Source organism: Cadophora gregata, assembly GCF_030347475.1.
Source record: "Cadophora gregata isolate MNR1 chromosome Unknown scaffold_13, whole genome shotgun sequence".
NCBI lineage: Eukaryota > Fungi > Ascomycota > Leotiomycetes > Helotiales > Ploettnerulaceae > Cadophora > Cadophora gregata.
The window spans coordinates 441428-459345 of record NW_026695936.1 but is presented as its reverse complement, the minus strand read 5'-3'; the positions used below and the strand labels follow the sequence as shown (position 1 = coordinate 459345).

General features: G+C 48.0%; 8 protein-coding genes across 8 annotated transcripts; 5 read left to right on the top strand and 3 right to left on the bottom strand.

Moving 5' to 3' along the window:
• Nucleotides 1–440: 440 nt before the first annotated feature.
• ONS95_003627 (uncharacterized protein) lies at nt 441–1387 on the bottom strand (the record flags this gene model as incomplete). The annotated part of the gene is made up of 3 exons (XM_058496946.1): nt 441–857; nt 911–1201; nt 1253–1387. 3 exons carry the CDS (start codon nt 1385–1387, stop codon nt 441–443), a joined length of 843 nt encoding a protein of 280 aa, XP_058352889.1.
• A 1235-nt stretch (nt 1388–2622) lies between these two features.
• On the top strand, nt 2623–2934 carry ONS95_003626 (uncharacterized protein; the record flags this gene model as incomplete). Its single annotated transcript, XM_058496945.1, has 3 exons — nt 2623–2685; nt 2752–2836; nt 2885–2934. 3 exons carry the CDS (start codon nt 2623–2625, stop codon nt 2932–2934), a joined length of 198 nt encoding a protein of 65 aa, XP_058352888.1.
• Nucleotides 2935–3602: 668 nt separating this feature from the next.
• On the top strand, nt 3603–4871 carry ONS95_003625 (uncharacterized protein; the record flags this gene model as incomplete). The annotated part of the gene is made up of 2 exons (XM_058496944.1): nt 3603–4140; nt 4189–4871. The coding sequence occupies 2 exons, from the start codon at nt 3603–3605 to the stop codon at nt 4869–4871; spliced, it is 1221 nt and encodes a 406-aa protein (XP_058352887.1).
• A 1227-nt stretch (nt 4872–6098) lies between these two features.
• On the top strand, nt 6099–6464 carry ONS95_003624 (uncharacterized protein; the record flags this gene model as incomplete). Its single annotated transcript, XM_058496943.1, has 1 exon — nt 6099–6464. The coding sequence occupies one exon, from the start codon at nt 6099–6101 to the stop codon at nt 6462–6464; it is 366 nt and encodes a 121-aa protein (XP_058352886.1).
• A 254-nt stretch (nt 6465–6718) lies between these two features.
• On the top strand, nt 6719–7337 carry ONS95_003623 (uncharacterized protein; the record flags this gene model as incomplete). Its single annotated transcript, XM_058496942.1, has 3 exons — nt 6719–6811; nt 6913–7106; nt 7190–7337. The coding sequence occupies 3 exons, from the start codon at nt 6719–6721 to the stop codon at nt 7335–7337; spliced, it is 435 nt and encodes a 144-aa protein (XP_058352885.1).
• Nucleotides 7338–7385: 48 nt separating this feature from the next.
• ONS95_003622 (uncharacterized protein) lies at nt 7386–7910 on the top strand (the record flags this gene model as incomplete). The annotated part of the gene is made up of 1 exon (XM_058496941.1): nt 7386–7910. The coding sequence occupies one exon, from the start codon at nt 7386–7388 to the stop codon at nt 7908–7910; it is 525 nt and encodes a 174-aa protein (XP_058352884.1).
• A 1584-nt stretch (nt 7911–9494) lies between these two features.
• On the bottom strand, nt 9495–11254 carry ONS95_003621 (uncharacterized protein; the record flags this gene model as incomplete). The annotated part of the gene is made up of 3 exons (XM_058496940.1): nt 9495–10484; nt 10641–10919; nt 11057–11254. 3 exons carry the CDS (start codon nt 11252–11254, stop codon nt 9807–9809), a joined length of 1155 nt encoding a protein of 384 aa, XP_058352883.1. The 3' UTR covers nt 9495–9806.
• A 616-nt stretch (nt 11255–11870) lies between these two features.
• Nucleotides 11871–16251, bottom strand: ONS95_003620 (uncharacterized protein; the record flags this gene model as incomplete). Its single annotated transcript, XM_058496939.1, has 3 exons — nt 11871–15684; nt 15737–15965; nt 16035–16251. The coding sequence occupies 3 exons, from the start codon at nt 16249–16251 to the stop codon at nt 11871–11873; spliced, it is 4260 nt and encodes a 1419-aa protein (XP_058352882.1).
• Nucleotides 16252–17918: the final 1667 nt, after the last annotated feature.

Here is a 17918-nt window from a genome sequence, read left to right as displayed (position 1 = left end):
CTTTATAAGTATCGGGCGAGACTTGATGGAGGATGAGGATGAGGATGACTCGACATATCAGTCAAAATCAGTCAACGTAAAAGAGTGATCCGTATTGCTTTTTTCAGATGGTCACTCTGGTTAAAGAATTGAGTCTTTGGTTTTTGATTTTGTATTTATTGTGTCATACTATTAACAGATACTCTTTTCAGAGCCTTCGTCTTCTTCAAAGCCGACCTTCACCAGCCAGCCAAATCATGCCAGCCATGCGCCGAAACACCTCAAAATGTAGCGCCAACCCTCGAAATCGAAGCACCTAGGGATACAACGTGTGAACATGTGCTTCGTAAGGAGCGGGTATTTTGGTAAAAACAACAAGACAAATAATTATAAACTCCCAGACGCCTTTGCAAATGATCCTTCTTCTGATATAAATTCTCCCCATTCTGGTGTCTCTGCATCTAGAATCTTGTCATGTTGCTAATAACACTGTATCTGGACGAAGCTGGAGGTGGTGGGTTCGGAACGCCTTGGTGGTATGGGTGAAGCGCAGTTGGTGGACGTTGAACAGCGAGACCTGGCGCAACAGGCGAGCTTCTCGACTCATCCCACTTGGCGAACTGCTCGGGGTCTTGCATGATGGGTTTCGAGATGGGGACCTTAGAGCTGCGAATTGGCAGTCTGAATGAAAAGCGAGACTTTTGACGCTCGGCAGGAGCAGGAGCATTGTAGCTTGGGAGAGTTTCAGAGACTGAGCGACGGGAGGAGCCGCTAGAGAGACTGAAGGTCTTGGTGATTGGGTCCTTGGGGATGGCAGCGCCGTGGCTACGGACTTGACGGCCGGTGATGCCGAGCTTGGAGTCACAGAAGACATAGGTCTGCCGATTGTTAGCAAGATCATGGTGGGGAGGAGCAGGTAATAGAAGCTTACAGCAATGATATTGAAGAACCCCATGATAGCTGTGAGAATGCCAGATGAAATGACGATCCTCCACATTGGTAGCCCCAAGTTCTCCACGCTGGTAGCAGGTTTATTGAGGTTACCCAGGATATTGAAACCAAGGACGATCATGGAGAGTCCGAGGAAGACAAACCCGGATTCAGGGCTAAGCATAGGCCAGTGACGAGAAAAGTAGGAGCGGAAGAGTGTGACCTCGGAGACGACGAGGAAGAGACCGATGCTACTCGTGATGAAATGGGAGACACCATCGAAGAAGAAGAACTGTGGATGATTAGCCGGAGATCGCTGAGTGGGAGGAGAAAAGGCACATACGCTTGAGGTCTTGACAGTCATAACAAGCATGATCCAGCTTGCGACGACAACCAGAAGGAGAGATATGATGTTCAGGGCTCGGATGATGTTCAAGGTGATGTAGCCAGCACCGGTGAGCTTGGATTCGGAGAACATCTCAACGGTTTTTTAGATTTTCTAATTCGTATCAGTATGAAGGTCAAAGGTGTAGGATGTAAAAAGGCTCACGGCGATTGGAAAGATTGTTATAGTTGTGTGATAGTCGACTGCCTGCAGAAGAAGAATTTGGATTTGGCGATTTTGGAAAGGAACGAGATTTTAGAGAAGAGTAGACGGCGAGAGAATGGAATATTATGTAGGGGAGTTATTTGACAATAGCTATTGAAGGACGCAGTCCATTGTCGGTTAATAATAGTGAGCAGTCAAAGGAAAGGAAAGTTCGCGAGTAAGGACGATAGGAAGGAAACAAAGCCAAATGGGTACACTCCCAGTATATGAATGAATCACGACAATAGCAATGGGCCCCCTCTTTGAGGCCAACAAACGCGACTGCAGTTCGGCTCAGACCTTTGAGCTACCGTGAGGGTAGTTCATGCCTTTGTTCCAGAACTTAGCGCAGGTCTTTGAACGAATGATATCGAAATTAGCCGGCCATTTCTCGACCTGCGAAGATCCAGACGCGCGAGAAGCTGAGTTTCGCGGGTCCTGGGACAAACAACTGGACGGAGACAATATGTTTGGGGATCCGTGTGCCGCTGGAAACCTCTCGAGCCTCATCGCCGTGTGCTGGTCGAGTTGCACGCCAGCAGAGGACGCTTGTCTGGGAGCAATGGGTGGTCATCAGCGATCATCCCAGATCCGATTTTCTATTTTAAGCCAATAAGCTCTGCACCAGGCGCTTGCATAGATGACAGCCCGGGAGAGCTATGCAACAAGCCTTGAAGGTTGTTTCAAAGGGTGGCTTTCAAATCCTGTCCATTGGACGAACGCGCTTAGAGGATGTGTTTCAAGATCGGCTGTCAAGCAGGCGAGCTGTGGTCCAGATGTTTCTTTTGATCTGAAATGTTTCGGGTACTGGTGTACCAAAGTAGATCCTCAACATGACATTCTTCGGGATCGTGTCTCGAACTTCTCGCTTTAACAGTCTGTGAAGACTGGAGAAAGACATTATGTTGAAACAGCCAACTTGAAGGAGAAGGAGGTGATTCACGTGCAGATGTCTGGAAATCTTGGCATGTGACTCGGACCGGATCAACACTTCCTCCTAGCCCAACCTAAAAATAAAGCAGTCCAGAATTCTGGCCAAAATCGCATCCATTAACAGCCACGCAGGCAAGAAACTCTCCTAAGGACCCTGTTGAAAGAATCGCGGACACCTGAAGTCATTCAAAATGGCCAGAGGAAATCAGAGAGATAAGGCGCGCGAGGCCAACCAGAAGAAGATGGCCGACATGGTATGTCTAACCCCGTTCACAACCGGAATTCAAAGAACTTCGCGCTGATGGCTCTGCGCTTTGTAGAAGAAGGGAAACTCCATGTCTGGATCTGAGATGCAGCGCGAGAAGGAGAAGGTAGCTGCGAAGATGAGAGAGAAGCAGGCTGCCGGTTCGTACTTCTGCTTCGCGGGCTGCACTTTTACTAACTGAATTCTAGCGGATGCAAAGAAAGCCGCCGAAGCTGCTGGAGGCGCTGCGAAGAAGTAAAAGATATTGGTATGGCCGAACAAAGTACTCCGACGATGCGAGGGTAAAAATGCGAAATTACGACGGAGTTCTTGAAGGGTTCGGCATGGATTTGCTTTGGTGTTTTGGAACTTTGTTGGACGTAGAAGCATGGGATGCGCGGTTGAGGTGTTTAGACTGCGTGGTTTGGCGGGCAATGAAATTTGATACCAGCTCGAATTTCTGTTCTCATCCGTCTGCTGCTGCACTTTCTTTCAGACGTAGCGTGTTGTGTATTGTGGCTGGGGAAGTCTCCAAAGCTCAGATCCCCTCGTCAATATTTGAATCTCCTGAAGAGAGTGCTCGAGGGCATGGGAATCTTCAGTGATCTTTGTTTCTTGGAATTACTTTCATTTGTCAGAGTTTACAGCCCGTCATGTCATGTTTCTTCACCATTCATGAAAAGATATGAGTTGGCAATCAGTTGCTTACATAGTCTCCCAAGCCGCAACTTTACCGAAATCTCAATGACCGGATGGTACAATAACAGCTTTCCTCTCATGCTGCTCGCGGTACGCAGCTGTAATTTCTTTGATTATCGGTCGCTGAGTCACTAGTGTGGTGACAATACCCCGCCGACATTCCTTTGTTTGAAACGTGGACCTTCTTGCACATCAATTTTGGATCCAGAAGCCATCGAGAAACCAGTCATGGCGTTCGAGTACGCTGAGAGCAAATCACTTGGTGGTAGCTGGGAGAGTTATAGGTACTTACCTAGTGGGCTGGAACGCGTTGAAAATCTTGCCATGTACGAGGTTGGAGGCCTCCACCCTGTTGAACTCGGCCAGTCCTATCAAGAGGGACGGTACAAAATTGTCCACAAGTTGGGCAACGGTGGTTTTTCGACAACCTGGCTTGCCAGAGATTCTCGCAACAACATATATGTCGCGTTGAAATTCGTCGCTTCGGATGCATCGAAAGGCTATGGCGACCTCAAAACTTTGCGAGACATTTCTAGTGCTGCAAGTACTCATGCTGGTACCAGATACATTAATCATCTTTTGGATGAATTTTTCGTGGATGGTCCGAACGGACAGCACCTCTGCTTAGTGACTAAAGTCTTGGGTGCCAATGTCGCCCACGTGTCAAGCGACTTTCACAGGTTGAGCGGCAAGGCATCGCAGGAAGTTGCGTCTCAGGCTGTCTCGGCTCTGAGCTATCTTCATAGCCTTGGGATTTGTCACGGGGGTAAGAACACCATCATCGAAATAAGAAGAAGCTGACCCTCGAGTGTAGATTTCACTTCTGCAAATACTCTCCTTCAACTCTCTGGAACACTTGACACGCTCAATGTCGACGAGCTGTGCTCACTTATTGGCATTCCAAAGAAAGAAGAATTACGAACCCCTGATGGCAGTGCTGTAGGGCCATCAGCTCCTTCCTATGTAGTAGAGAGCATTGATTTTGCGACTGTCCCAAATCTTCTGTCATTACGACTGAAAGTTATCGACTTCGACCAAGCTTTTCAGATTTCGACACCTCCATCGAAGATGCTTGGGACGCCTCCCAGATGTCTGTCTCCAGAGGCAATCTTCGATCTCGAAGTTGGAGTGGCCTCAGATGTGTGGGCGCTTGGGTGTCTGATCTTCAAAATCCGGTCTGGATTCGAACTTTTTGGCAGCTTTGGAGGCCACACTCCATGGCATGCGTTGAGGCAGATAGTCAAAACTCTAGGAGAACTTCCCGAGAAATGGAGAAATCGAAACTTTGATTCTGATGGGTATCTGGCCGAAGACAGTGACGGAGATGCAGAAAGACTAGAGTATGAACCTTTGCGAGCACCGCTTATTGACACGGTTCTTGAGATTCAGGATGATCCAAGCCGATCGTTAGTTGGCGTCAATGATAGTCTGGAGGTCAGGCTATGGAAACCTAGCGCTGAATATGGAAGTATGGATGATGAAGAATCCACAACTTAAGTTTCAAAGGAAGAGGCGGATTCTTTGTTTGACTTGCTGTCGAAAATCTTCAAGTTTCAGCCTGAGGACAGACAGATTGGGACTTCAAGAGATCGCAGATCACCCGTGGTTCAAGCTTCAAATATAGAGCTCATTTTGTATGAGGCGACTTGTGGAAGGCCTAAACCGCTTCCAATTCCCATTCCCATCAAGTCGATGTCCATCATTGTACCAGAGGCTTGTGGTCTGGGGGCAGATATCAAAGAAACCAACAAGTGACTGCATAAGTCATGAGCGCAATAGCTAGGTAGCATCGGATGCACGATCCCGAACGTGCGATTTGCTGCCAGTTCAGGCTTGTACCACCACACTGCTGCATATTGTCTGGCAATCACATTCGCTGCCCCTGCCTTCCGTGCGGCTCGCTGTGTGAAGGCTGTTATCAATTGTGCAAAGCAGGTACAGCAGTGCACACTACTGTCTGTTGTGGATAGCCAAACGAATATCTTCTACTGCATTCGCTCTTCATTCTTGCTTGATGGCCTCTTCTGTGTTTATTGTTAGCTCGGGGGCACATATCAATAATATGCATCCTGCAGCACTCCTAATGCGTGTATTTGAAGTTGGTTGAGCTCAGACAGAGTGTGTTGCAACCTTGTTTTTTTTAAGTCGTTAGCATCCAAAATTACTCTCTTGAGCCAAAATATATTATCTCGCTGCTGTGCGTGGGCTTTGATGTGAAGCATACTTCAGATACGTCCTGTTGCACAAATTTCCTTGCTTCAGATAGATTCTTGGGTTGGTAAGGGTAATATGAATCTCAACTTCCTATTGCCAAATGCCCTAGAGAGAAACCTTGAGCTTTTCTTCAGCTTCTAGGATGTTGCATGATGCGAAGCACCCTGAGCATATTTCAATCACCAACATGTGCTATGACTGTAATGTGGGGGTCTTTCAGACCCAGAAAATTGTGCTCCCTGGTGAGATGACATTCAGTAAAGTCAGTCAGTCCTGAACATGACTGTTGGTCATGCCGTTCCCTCCCTGTTCCTTCCGGTGGATATTGGTAGCATTCAATTTTTAACCGCTGGGGGGGCGCGAACTGAGTTGAAGAGAGGATGATATGTTGTGGCAACCATTTGGATGACTGTATGTGGGGGGCGCAAGTCGAGTAGGAGTGTTTATATTGCGTGATTCCCTTCATCTTTGACGGCTTCCTTCCTTCAAGCAAGCGGTACACACTTCACAATGACGACCTTCTCCACTTGGACGAATACAACTGTTCTCTATGCCATACTATTCCTATCTGTCACTGTATTCTTGGTAGCAAGTCTCCACCGTCTACTCTTCTCTCCACTGAGACACATTCCTGGCCATCCTTTATGGGAAACCTCGCGAATACCATTTGCATACAGTCTCCTCCGTGGCCACCTGCCTTATGCTATCTCAGCTCTTCACGAAAGATATGGCCCCATCGTCCGTGTATCTCCTTCTGAGATCTCTTTATCACCGAGACAGCCTGGACCGATATCTACACAGTATTCAAGGCGAAGGGCGGGCGAAAACTCAACTGAAAATAGAACCGGTTTTTCGAAGGGCTCCAGGAAAGGCTGAAAAAGATCTCATGTTCCAAGTCGATGATGTTGAGCATGCTAGACAGAGGTAACGCAGGCCCTGTTTTGTTCCCTGCGCATCTGTAACGTACCACTCTCACTGTTTGAACTGTTTTAATGACAACTGCTTGTTTATAGGAGGGTTTTATCGCACGCCTTTTCAGAGAAGAGTTTGCGTGATCAAGAGCCTGTCATTAAGTACCATATCGATCAACTTGTCACCGACTCCATGCAATGCGCAACGAATCTGTCGATATGTCAGCTTGGTTCAATAACACATTCTTCGATACTATCAATGATCTATTACTAGGAGAGTCGTACGATGATCTTGACACCGGTACATTTCAGGTTCGTCATTGAAGCTTTCCCTGCTTGCTCAGCATTATCCTCTCAGACTCCCAAGAATTCGAATAGTTGCAATCTTACTAAGCAAGTAACTGACAATGTAGCCCACTGTTGACAAGATCATATCTGCCGCAAAGGGCGTCACGCTCTTCGGGATGGCCCAGCGATTCTGGCCCTTGACTTACATCCTCCTGCTGTTCATACCCAAGAATATCCGAGAAGCCAAAAATCAGCATTGTGATTTGACAAGGGCACGAATTCAGCAGAGACTCCAGTGCCCAAATTCAAATAATGACATGTATGTTGCTATCCTGCTTTGGCCCTGCCCGTTACACCCAGTGTCAATTCTACACATGAGAGTTTTGGCTAATGGTTAATCAGGATTTCGACAATGTCCGAGTTCATCGATGCTCCCGGACCAACCACAATTTCGCAATCCGAACTCTGCTACACGGCCTCTTTGATTATACTCGCTGGCTCAGAGCCTAGTGCCACAACTCTTTCCTTCTTCTTCCACCACTTACTCTGAGATCCACAAAGGCTCGCCCTTCTGACCAACGAGATCCGCAAAGCTTTCATGGACGCAAGTGATATAAATCTACAGTCTGTAAAACGCATCCCCTACCTATTTGCCGCTATCAATGAAGCCCTGCGACTTTTTGCTCCTCTACCAGGTTCCCTCAGACGCATCACACCCCCGGAAGGGTGCATAGTATCGGGAATCTACATACCAGGTAATACTGTTGTAGCGGTGAACAGCTACGCAGCATCACACTCCACATCCAACTTCCATGAGCCCGAAAGGTTCATTCCGGAGCGCTGGTTATCAGCAGAAGATCTGCTATCCATGAGTTTAAATGTCAATGTCGCGCAGTTCGCTGGAGACATGAAGAGAGTGGTGCAACCTTTTGGTATGGGACCACGAAACTGTATTGGCAAGAACCTCGCTATGGCGGAAATGAGTATGTTGGTTGCAAGGCTGCTGTGGGAATTTGATATCGAGTTGCAGACTGAGAGTGAGAGATGGTTGGATGGCATGAAGGTTTATACTTTCTATCAACGGCCACCATTGATGTGCAGGTTCAAACCCGCCAATCGCTAGAAAGTAGCCATCATTTTTCCCCTTTCAGAGCTGAGATGGTGTTGGTCTTGAGGTACTAGAAGAAATACAAAGCTACGTAACGTGTACTTGAATGCGCCGCTCCCGCAGCTAAGCTAGCTTGCCAGAACTTGCGAATCCATGTTTGTGCCCTTGCCGTCATCCATTTCCAACACATTTGCTTAATTTCTTCTTTGAAGAAAAAAAATCTGCGATATAATTTGTCACTCCACTTCTGTATGAACCTGTTGCTATTCTTGTCTACCACAACTACAGAACCCTACAACCATCCCACCGAATCTCGCAATATCTCCAAACTTATTCATCATGCTGAAAGACTGGCCCCTCTTACTCATCATGCTCATCATCGTCCTCGGATTCATCATTCTATTCACTCTGATCTGGACTGGGCGTTGTTGTGCAGGCGAACCACTTGACGAGGATACAGAAGATGGCGACTTTGAATTAATGGGAATGGCTCCATTTCCATTCATACTCCGATATTAGATTGGATGTTGACTGACGAAATATGCCATGGGGACGTAACTCGACTGTCATCAAAGGCGGGCAATGGAGTAGGCGACAACACTGAAGTGCCCCGGTCCTGCTGAACAACGACCTTGGAACAATGAGCTTTTTAATAATTTCGGCAGATCATGGGCAAACACCACAGCTTCCGTGGAGGATAAGTACGACCTGTGTCCACACTTTTGTATCTTTATGACAAGGAGTACTCTACTCTAGTTTTGAAGACCGGAAGTCGTATTATAATCTCGGGACTTTGCTTTCGCAAGTCCATCGGTTGGAAATGAGATGGGACGTGGCGGGATGAGGTGATGGACAAAGGGCTAAGCGAGGATTGACAACAACAAAATTCGTCCCAACCATACCGCAGCAAAAGATCTACCCTGGCATGACCTCTTTGCCTAGGTTTCTACCTAAGCCACCATTTTCTCTAAAACGTAACTTCAAAAAAGGGTTGAGCGATAGGAGTAACCATTCTTGTAGCTGAGCGTAATGAGAGCAGATGGAGGAGTAGCGGCAATGTCAAGCATGACAGCAGAACGAAATCGACAACACTTAATACTTCACAACAATTATCCAGCTTCCCTTACTCATATACTATTTCCGTGCTACAAGCTTCTATACTCGCCTCAAAATCGCTCATAGGCACCATCAAACAATATCAACAATAGCAAATCGCAAAAACCGTCCATCAAACCCAATATCAAGCACTCACCCACATCCAAACATGTGCTTGAACCTACCGTGATTCAACGAGTGTTGGGGTTCAATAAATTGAGCCGGAGATGTTTATATACTCCCTGTTCGTCCGGTTCGGTGCCGGAATTGGCTGTGAATTCAGTTCAATTGACTGAATGTAGAGCCTTGATCATTCACTCATAATGTTATTCACTCACCATTGTCTAGGCCAGGAGGTTGGAGCCAATGTTCCAAAAATCTTTCACAACTTCCCAAAATTGTTCTCTCTCTCCTCTGAAGCACTGTTTATGGAGTACAAGCTCCATTCTAGCAAGCTCTTAGAAACAGATACCCAGGAATCTAAGTAACATAACTCACAAAGAATTAGATTGGCGATGAGAACACTGTATTCCTTTCAATAATGATAATAATAAGAGTAAGCATTGAGTCTAGCAGAGTCTGTCCCTCTGTATCTATCTCTATACCTCGCCTTTCTGGCTGTCCCAAGAAAGTAATCCAATCTTTCAATCTTTTAAACCAAACCCAAAAAGAACACCGATCCATCATGCCATGCCGCGCCACGAAACATATATACCTCTTCGGCTTTTCGTCTCATCTGGTCTCATTCATATATACACTCCACCTCTTCCCTTCATTCCCAATTCTCAGAGCATCTCTCCCCAACCATTCCTAAGCCTAAGCCTGAATCTCCTCCTGCGTCCACCCACCCCCCTTCCCACTCGCACCGACCTTCCGTCCACCCTCCTTCCTCTTAACCCTACACGTCATACCCACCTCCTTATCCCAAATAAACTGCCAGATCACCCCCACCCAGCTCTCATGTTTCGGCAGATCCGCATAGAACTCCTTCGCAAGCTCGTGTAGCAAGGGAAGTCTACTCCACGGCACAGCAGGGAAATCGTGATGCTCGTTATGCAGCCCAACATTATACGTCAGGATGTTCAGCGCACCGTAGTACGAGAATGTTTCTGGAAGAGGTGTGTTGGTGAGAGGATCTTTAGCAGCGGTAGGTTGGCGCTCGAAGACGTAGTGTTCGGCGATGAAGTGACCTGCGCAGGGGTGTAGGGAACCGGCAAGGAAGGAGGAGAGGATGAGGTAATAGAGGGAGTTGGTGGAGCCGAGTTTGACGAGGATAGTGTCGAAAAGGACTTGGATAAAGATATTGATGAAATGGACGGGGGTAAAGGGAACGGCGTATATAAAAATAGGACGGATGGCGTAGAAGAGAATCTGGAAGGTGCAGAAGAAGGCTTTGCCTAGCAGGGAATCGAGGAAGACTGCTTCGAAAGCAGTGGGGAGATCAGTATCGAGGCCGTCGACGCCGAGGGATTTGTGATGTGTAAGGTGGTATGGCTGCGGTTCTCGTTAGCATATCCCTTGATTTCTTTGTGGTTCCAACAAGTCATTTGCGCTCGCCATTTCTCCCGCACCGCATTCTTTCAAACGTCTCTGAAGTAAAACTCCCTCCACAACCCTCAAAAAACCAAAGAAACTCTCCCCTCTACTTACTCTAAAACTCGCACTATACGGCACTGCAATTGGCAAATTCGCCACAATCGCCAACGCCCTATTCAACCACGGCGTCCTAAACGCCAAATTATGCGATATCTCATGAATAGCCAGAAACAGGTTCTGGTTCGCAGTAGCGCCCACCACGTATGCCGTCGCCCAGAACTTCCAGCTGAGGAAGGGGGTGTCGCGAAGGAGGTAGGCGCAGAGGATCTGGATGGAGATGACGAACAAGACGAGGTATTTGGTGAGGGGCTCGGGTCCGCAGAGTTTGGTTACCTGGTGGAAGAGGGAAGAAATTAGTACTTGCTTTCTGGTAAAGTAGTGTGAAGCAGGAGATCCAATTTGGGGCGATGTTGAGGGGAGAGATGAGGGGAGGCAAAGGGAAGCCAATTGGCACTTCTAGGTATTCATACCTCTGGATGCGCCTTAATAATAGCCATTCTCCTCGTCCGATGCGGCTCCTCGGTATAAGTCCAGAAGAAATCATGTTCCTTGACTTCCAATGGAGGGAGGGGGGGTTGTTCAGTATGCTTCTCGGCGCGGAGGCGAGCGGTTTGTGGCTCTTTCGAAGGCCGGGAGGTCGTAATCGTTGAGGTAGAAGCAGGCATCATGATAGGAGGGGGTGATGTGCCTGCCAGTAAGGAATGTATGCGGTCAATGAGGAGGTAGAGAGAAGTTGACAGAGAGAGTGGTGATCCCAGCTCTCCAGCAGCTTGATCCGTCCGATGTGGCGGTGGAGTTTCTTAGCTCACTCCAGTTTTCCAAGGGTCCTACTGGACTGGACTGGACCCGATCACAGTGCTGCCCCTGCCAACCATCTCTCGCTTGGAACGGTCCATGCCCCAACTGCCCCTTTTCACATGTCAAAACTCTGTAAACACAAGATACACTTCATAAGCACCCGGACCCAAAGATACGAGTATTTGCAAGAAGGTCAAATTGGCAAGTCTATCTCTAGGCCATAGCCAATTATTCTCGCTTCATTCTAGAAAAGATATCAGAGAATATCTGATCTGTGACTGTCTACGGTACCCCCCCCAGTATTGATCAAATCTAACCCCCTAAATGAAATCCACTCTTTTGTTCTCATCATCATTCTCTCCTGTATCATCAAATTATTATCGCACTGATTTCAAGAAGCTTCCAAGCCATAGTCCAAATCTGCAACGCCATTTCAACATCGATCAACCAAAGGCATGATCAACTAGACACCAACATGAGACTAGCTCACAACTGGGGACCTAGGTAGGACATGCGAGGGCCAGTCATGCTGCTATTCAATCTCGATTGAAGCTGTGACTGGATGTTCTTGCTTGGTGTGAGGGGCTGTTTCTGACCGACAGGAGTAGATCCCTGGGAACGTTGAGGGGATGGCTTGAACGAGGGCGCAACAGGGTTGATCTTGCTCTCCGGATTAGCAGAGCTAAAGGACGAATGGTGTTGAAACGAGCTAGGACGGACCGGGAAGTGTGAAGATGCTGTGTAACCGGAGTAACTCGAGTGTCCATTTGAAGGGCGAACATTCTCAACGTAGGTATCACCACTCTGTGGGATCGGAGCATGCGCAACGATTGGAACTGAACCGGTTTTCATCATACCAGTGACCTCCTTCCATCCACCAGCCCCATCCGGAACCACAACAGTGGCTAGAACCGGAGCCATGGGCGTATATCCTGGGGCTGGAACCTGGTTCAAATGTGGTCCCTGTGGATAGTATGGAGTTTGTTGAGTTGACTGAAAGGATGAAGAGTGAGTTCTTGGGGTGGGGTGGTCATTGACCTGAGGAGTGGCACATTCATCAGCCCACTTCGAAGCCGAGAGACCAGGAGCACCATTCAATACTTTGCTGAGTGTCTCGTCGAAAGCATTACTTGGATTGACTGGTTCAGCCGCAGCTGCGAGGCGACAACCTGAACTGGTCGCAAGGACGCTTGAGGCGGGGTTCTTGACTGGTCCTTCGTGATCAGCAGGTGGTGCCTCTTGACTCTTTGCTGCCATGACTATAGGAGGAGGTAAAACACCACTGGTACTCGTGCCAGACTTCAGCTCGGGCTCAATCTTTACTTGAGTGACTGGGAGACTGCCGATCATCTCCTTATTTACATCAGTAGCTTTCTTTAATTGGGGCTCTGTATCTTGCATTGACCCAGCTGCAGACGAAGGTCTTGTGAAGCTGTTAGCAGGAGATAATCTTGGCGAAGCCACCAGAGGCTGCTTCAGCGCTGCGGTGATCTTGTGTTGCATGGCTTGGCTGGCTGGGGTAAGTGCAATAGGAATAAAGCTCTGAAGAGAAGATTGGCCACGAGGCATCAAACTTGACTCTGGAGTTGATTGCACTTTGATATCAGTCTGTGGAGCATTCAACGATGTTTCAGAAACCGCTGGAATTTCTGCAGGTGTAGAGTTTCGATTGGGCGGTCCACGAGACAATCTTGGAGTCGGAGTCGATCGCACGCTGACTTCGGGTTGTGGAATGGGCATTGACTTATCAAAGACTGGAATGGTTGGCTTGATGTCTGGAGTGACAGTCTGAGTGTTGAGGTTCAAGCCCGAGAAATCTTTAGCAAGCCTATCGTTAACATCGGACTTCGATGGACGATGGTGCAGGTTACTTTTGGGGACCTGCGGCTTTGGCTGGACGACAGTCTTAGAGGAACCAACAGTGCCAAGAATAGCCGCCCAGAGTGTATCATTTGTGTGTTGACCCTGCTGTGAGCTAATCATAGTGCTTGGTACGGTAGAAGAGACACTAGCAGTGGAGATAGTAGCTTTCGGAGTGGACTGCACCGCTTGGGGCTCTTCTCCCGCTGGAAACACAGCTGGTACAGCAGCACAAGTGCTTTGATCCTCAGATGAGGTCTTTAGCTCTTCAGCGGCAAACGCCTGCCATAAGTTTGCAGCTGGGGCTGCTGGCGCAGCTCTGTGGACCTCACTAGACGTACCGATCGGGGGCTTTGGCTCCTGGGAGTATACATGGGGTAGATCTGCTACCTGAACGGGCGCAATTAAAGAAGTCTTTGGTACTGGGGTGGATGACTTTGATTCTTTGGCGTGAAAGTCTTGCCATTCCTTGACAGTCGTAACTTGAGGAGTCGCAACTCTAGTAAGACGTCGCTCGCGAGGAGGGTGCTCGCTGATCTCCACAGCTATTGCATGGCTGCGAAGGTTGAGCAACGAGTCTGGGGAATATTTGATACGAGTGTCCTGCGCAAGTTCCAGTGGCTGTGGGTCTTCAACTTTTACCGAATTTTCATCGGATCGAGACATGGGCTGACAATCGATATTGTCCTTGTGATCATATGTCTGCTTGTTTGGTAATCCAAAGTTAAGATCCTCAACTTTGCAAGTGCCGGCGGTATTGTCTTCAGTAACAGAGGTAATCGACTCCAAGACAAGTCCTCGTCTTGAGATGGCGAGTTGCATGACCTTACGACTCTTATTCTGAACGTACGCTGCGCAGTGGTTTTCTGGAAGCATAGTAAAGGTTTCCGATGACGAAAGATAATGAAAAACCCCTGTCTGTAGAACGCATTGGTACTTGGGATCCGACATTAATTCATCAGAGGAGATTTGGCTGACTGGCTTGCCTCCTTGAGTAACGACAGCTGAGCTCATCAGGTCGAAGAAATCATCGTCGCCACCAAGAAAACCAAAGAGGGCTTCAATGAGAATGCTATCATCGGCTTCTAAAAGGTCAAGGATATCTGAGTTCATGGCCGACGATGGGACATATGTTTGATCATCATTACCAAGTGAGACCAGCATTTCAATACTCTCGGATTCAGTGTCTTGAGCAAATGCACCTGTCTTCGGAACATTTTCGAGCTCGTCTCCTGGATGATAGTGGGATCGTGAAAGCTCAGAAATCTGACGGTCGTGGTACATGGTAGCCTCGGTCTGTTGGTTTTGAGTAATCGACGCATCAATAGCATCTGGAGCGCTGTATGAAGTTTGGAGATTGGAAGAGTGATCTGTTTGGCGGGGTTCCCTATCCGAGGCTGCACGAGGAATGTAGCCAGAGGATTGACGCTCTAGAAAGACGAAGTTTGTAAAGCTAGCCGCGTATATTGGCAGTTGAAAAATGATCTTCCAAGTGGGAGGCTTTTCTCCGGTGTGTTGAGCGGCGCGGTACGTGACAATACTACCCTTAAGTTCAATGACAGCCTCATGATTCACAGCCTCATCAACCAAGATATTTTCGTTTGAAGAATCGATGAGGACTATGTTATAGAATTCGTCAGCTTCGTTCTTCTTCTTCATGATAGCTACGCCATCTCTCTGTATGGGTGACCCATTCTTCATGATCTTGACAGGAACTCGTCGAGAAGTCTTTCGTTCATCGAAAATTGAACGCGATGGAATCTGCGATGGCTTCTTAAGTCCCAATTCATCAGCGAACTTGAGGATTTTCTGCGGAGAAGTAATGGCTTGTGGCTGAACAGATTGCTGTAAAGCAGAAATATCTTGAGACTTCGAAGCTAGCTGTGAAGCAGGCACGGGCTGTGACTGAGCAGGTTGTTCTGGAGAAGGACCCCACTTCGAACCCAGCAGTCCTTGGCTCCGAAGAGAGTTAGTTGAAGCACCGTCTTGAGCATGACTAGTAACGCCATTGACAGATGTCACAGGGACAGATTTAGCCTGGCCAGACCGGTCTGTACGAGGTGTAAGCTGGGCTTGCGAGGCTGTAGTAACGACTGGCTTAGCTGAAAGCTTTGATGTAACCGACTCTCCAATACCAGCCCACTTCAGAAATCCGTCACCATTGTCGAGCATGACCCGTGGTAGAACGGGCTCTGGAAGGATAGGCTGTGGATTAACTGGCTGAGAGGGTCGGTTGTGAGTGTTTCCTTTTGACTGACGACTAATGGCAGGTGGAGCACCAGCAACGTGACCTGGGTGACGATGTGTAGGAGGGTTGAGAGCTGAGGATTCGATAGCTCCACGAAGGCGAGCCATGACTCTATCGACGTGAGTGCTACTCTTCATATTATCTCTAGCCTTTTGGAAGAATGACTTTGGAGTAGAAGCTGAATCGAAGCGTCTGTAGGAAAATGGTTAGCGTCACAAAGAAGGAGTAGAATTGTCCAAAATACCTCTTGTCCTGACGATCATGTCTCACAAAGCCATTGCCGCCTTGTTCATATCCGCCACGACCTCCTCTACTGCCACCACGATGTCCATGAGAGAAGTGACCACCTCTAGGGGCGCTATTGCCTCGAGATCCACCCGATGAAGCACCTCTTCTCAAGCGATACAATTGTCCATCAGCGATGTTATCAAGATCTGCCTTAGTAGGATCGACAGGTTCTTCAAGATGGAGATCTTCCTTTTATTAGTAAATTAAAATCAACTGCGTCATATCTGACTGTCGACTAAGAGGTCGAAACTTACTATGCCAAGCAGCAATTGCTGTATTTGCGATCTTCTTAGGCTTCTTGAGAGGTTGCAAGTATTCGACAGGGGGTCCTTTATCAGCAAGATGTAGGTTATCTACTCGGCCGAGACCAAGCTCTTCCATCATTGCAGCTTGGAGCTGAGCTAGCTGTTCTGCAGTGTATTCCTTTTCAGGTGCCACCGTGCCGGAAGGGTGACCGGGATCGTTGTCCATGATTGAGGGCTTGGGTAGCTGTCGCTACGTTGGCAGATCGTTCAGGTCAGTATTTGCTGACTTGCTTGGATCTGTACTCCCGTAAGTCAGTATAGGAGAACTGAGATACTCGATGTTTCCCGTGGAAAAATGAAGATCGGGAGTGTTGATGGTTTGCGGCAGCCTTGAGAAGGACTACTTCTGGGGGGCGGGAGATAAGCATCGAAGCTGCTCATTGCTGTCGAGAACTCGAGGTGAATTTGGAAAAGGAAATAAGGCAGAGATAGAGAAGCCACTAATTACAGTGAGATGGAACGCGTCGAGCCTTGATTCTATTGTGCTCTTGTAAGGAAAGTGAGCCTAAGCTGTAAGATGTGCCCAAACAGCAACAGAGACTTTCTGTTCCCCAAAGTTGCAGAATGAGAAGAGGCAGACGTGATAAGCACCGTGGCGATGGGCAAGCGGAGTAAAGGAGTCTTACCCAGCGAATTCAATGTTTTGTGTTCACAAGAGCCAAACAGAGGCACCCGGAGCCACCGTTCGTAGCTGAATAAATTGGCTAGACACTGGAGAATTTCGAGGACGATCAATAACGAGAGTGTGTACGCGAGTTGCAGGAGTAGCAACGAAGGTGGAGTGAAGCGGCCAATTGACCAAGGGGGAGAAGAGATGTGCGTGTTGTTGTTGTTGTTGTTTGTGTTTGGCAGAGGTGCACGATCGCGTGGGGGGGAATGATATCGCTAGGGAAGGAGCGATCGGGTCTCGAGAAAAGCCGAATCGAATACCCCATTTGAAAAGGGGCCCATCCAGGATACAAGTGAAGACTCTTAATATCCCAAGCATTTCATATCCACCTCAAAGAAGAATCCCGCCGAGATTTATTCATGTAGACGTAGAGGCCCCTCGAAAATCAGCGAAGTCAAACGAGTATCTCATATTCGATCACGAAAGCACGAGAGGTACTGAGGCAAGTACATACCTACGAGCTGCTATCCTCTAAACCTTTGGCACTCATGATCAACTGACACCGTACGTAAGCAGCTAGTTACTCACGATACCATATATTCAGTGAAATAGAATCAGAATGTGTTGCAGGTTCGCAATTAGCAGTCTGCGAGCTTAGTGCACCAAGGCCTATCGCTAACTTCGACGTGGTGCGCTGGAGGCACGAAGAGTTAACTGGCCTCGCAGTCAAGATTTGCAGAATCAACTTTGAAGAAACTTCCAGTACACACGGCGAGATGTTCGCTGTAATCGGCATTTCACGCCTGTCCTTGGAGCCGTCATACCAAATGTTAATCATCTCGTCCCAAAATTTCTGTTTCCCTGATACTCCATGGATAATCCACAGATACTGAAAGGGCACCGAGATGGGAACCAATACACAGGCAGCTTCAGTTGTGAAGAAATGAGCCAAGCATTGATGCCAATTGTCTGAACTGCTAGCTCTGAGCTAAGTAAGAAGGAAGAAAGAAAGAGTTGGGGAGCTGACGTCGTAGCATTGCAGAAAGCCCCCCAGATCAAACGACCCATACCCTCCAGCCTCATCGAATGAAACAAAACAAGAGCAACGCAAGTGCAGAGTGGAGAAGGAAGACAATATAGGAGGTCTCGGACGATCGTACTATGCTTGAGAACAGTGGACAGGATAGAATGGTTGGCAGGCTTTTGAAGACCATACCCGCGCG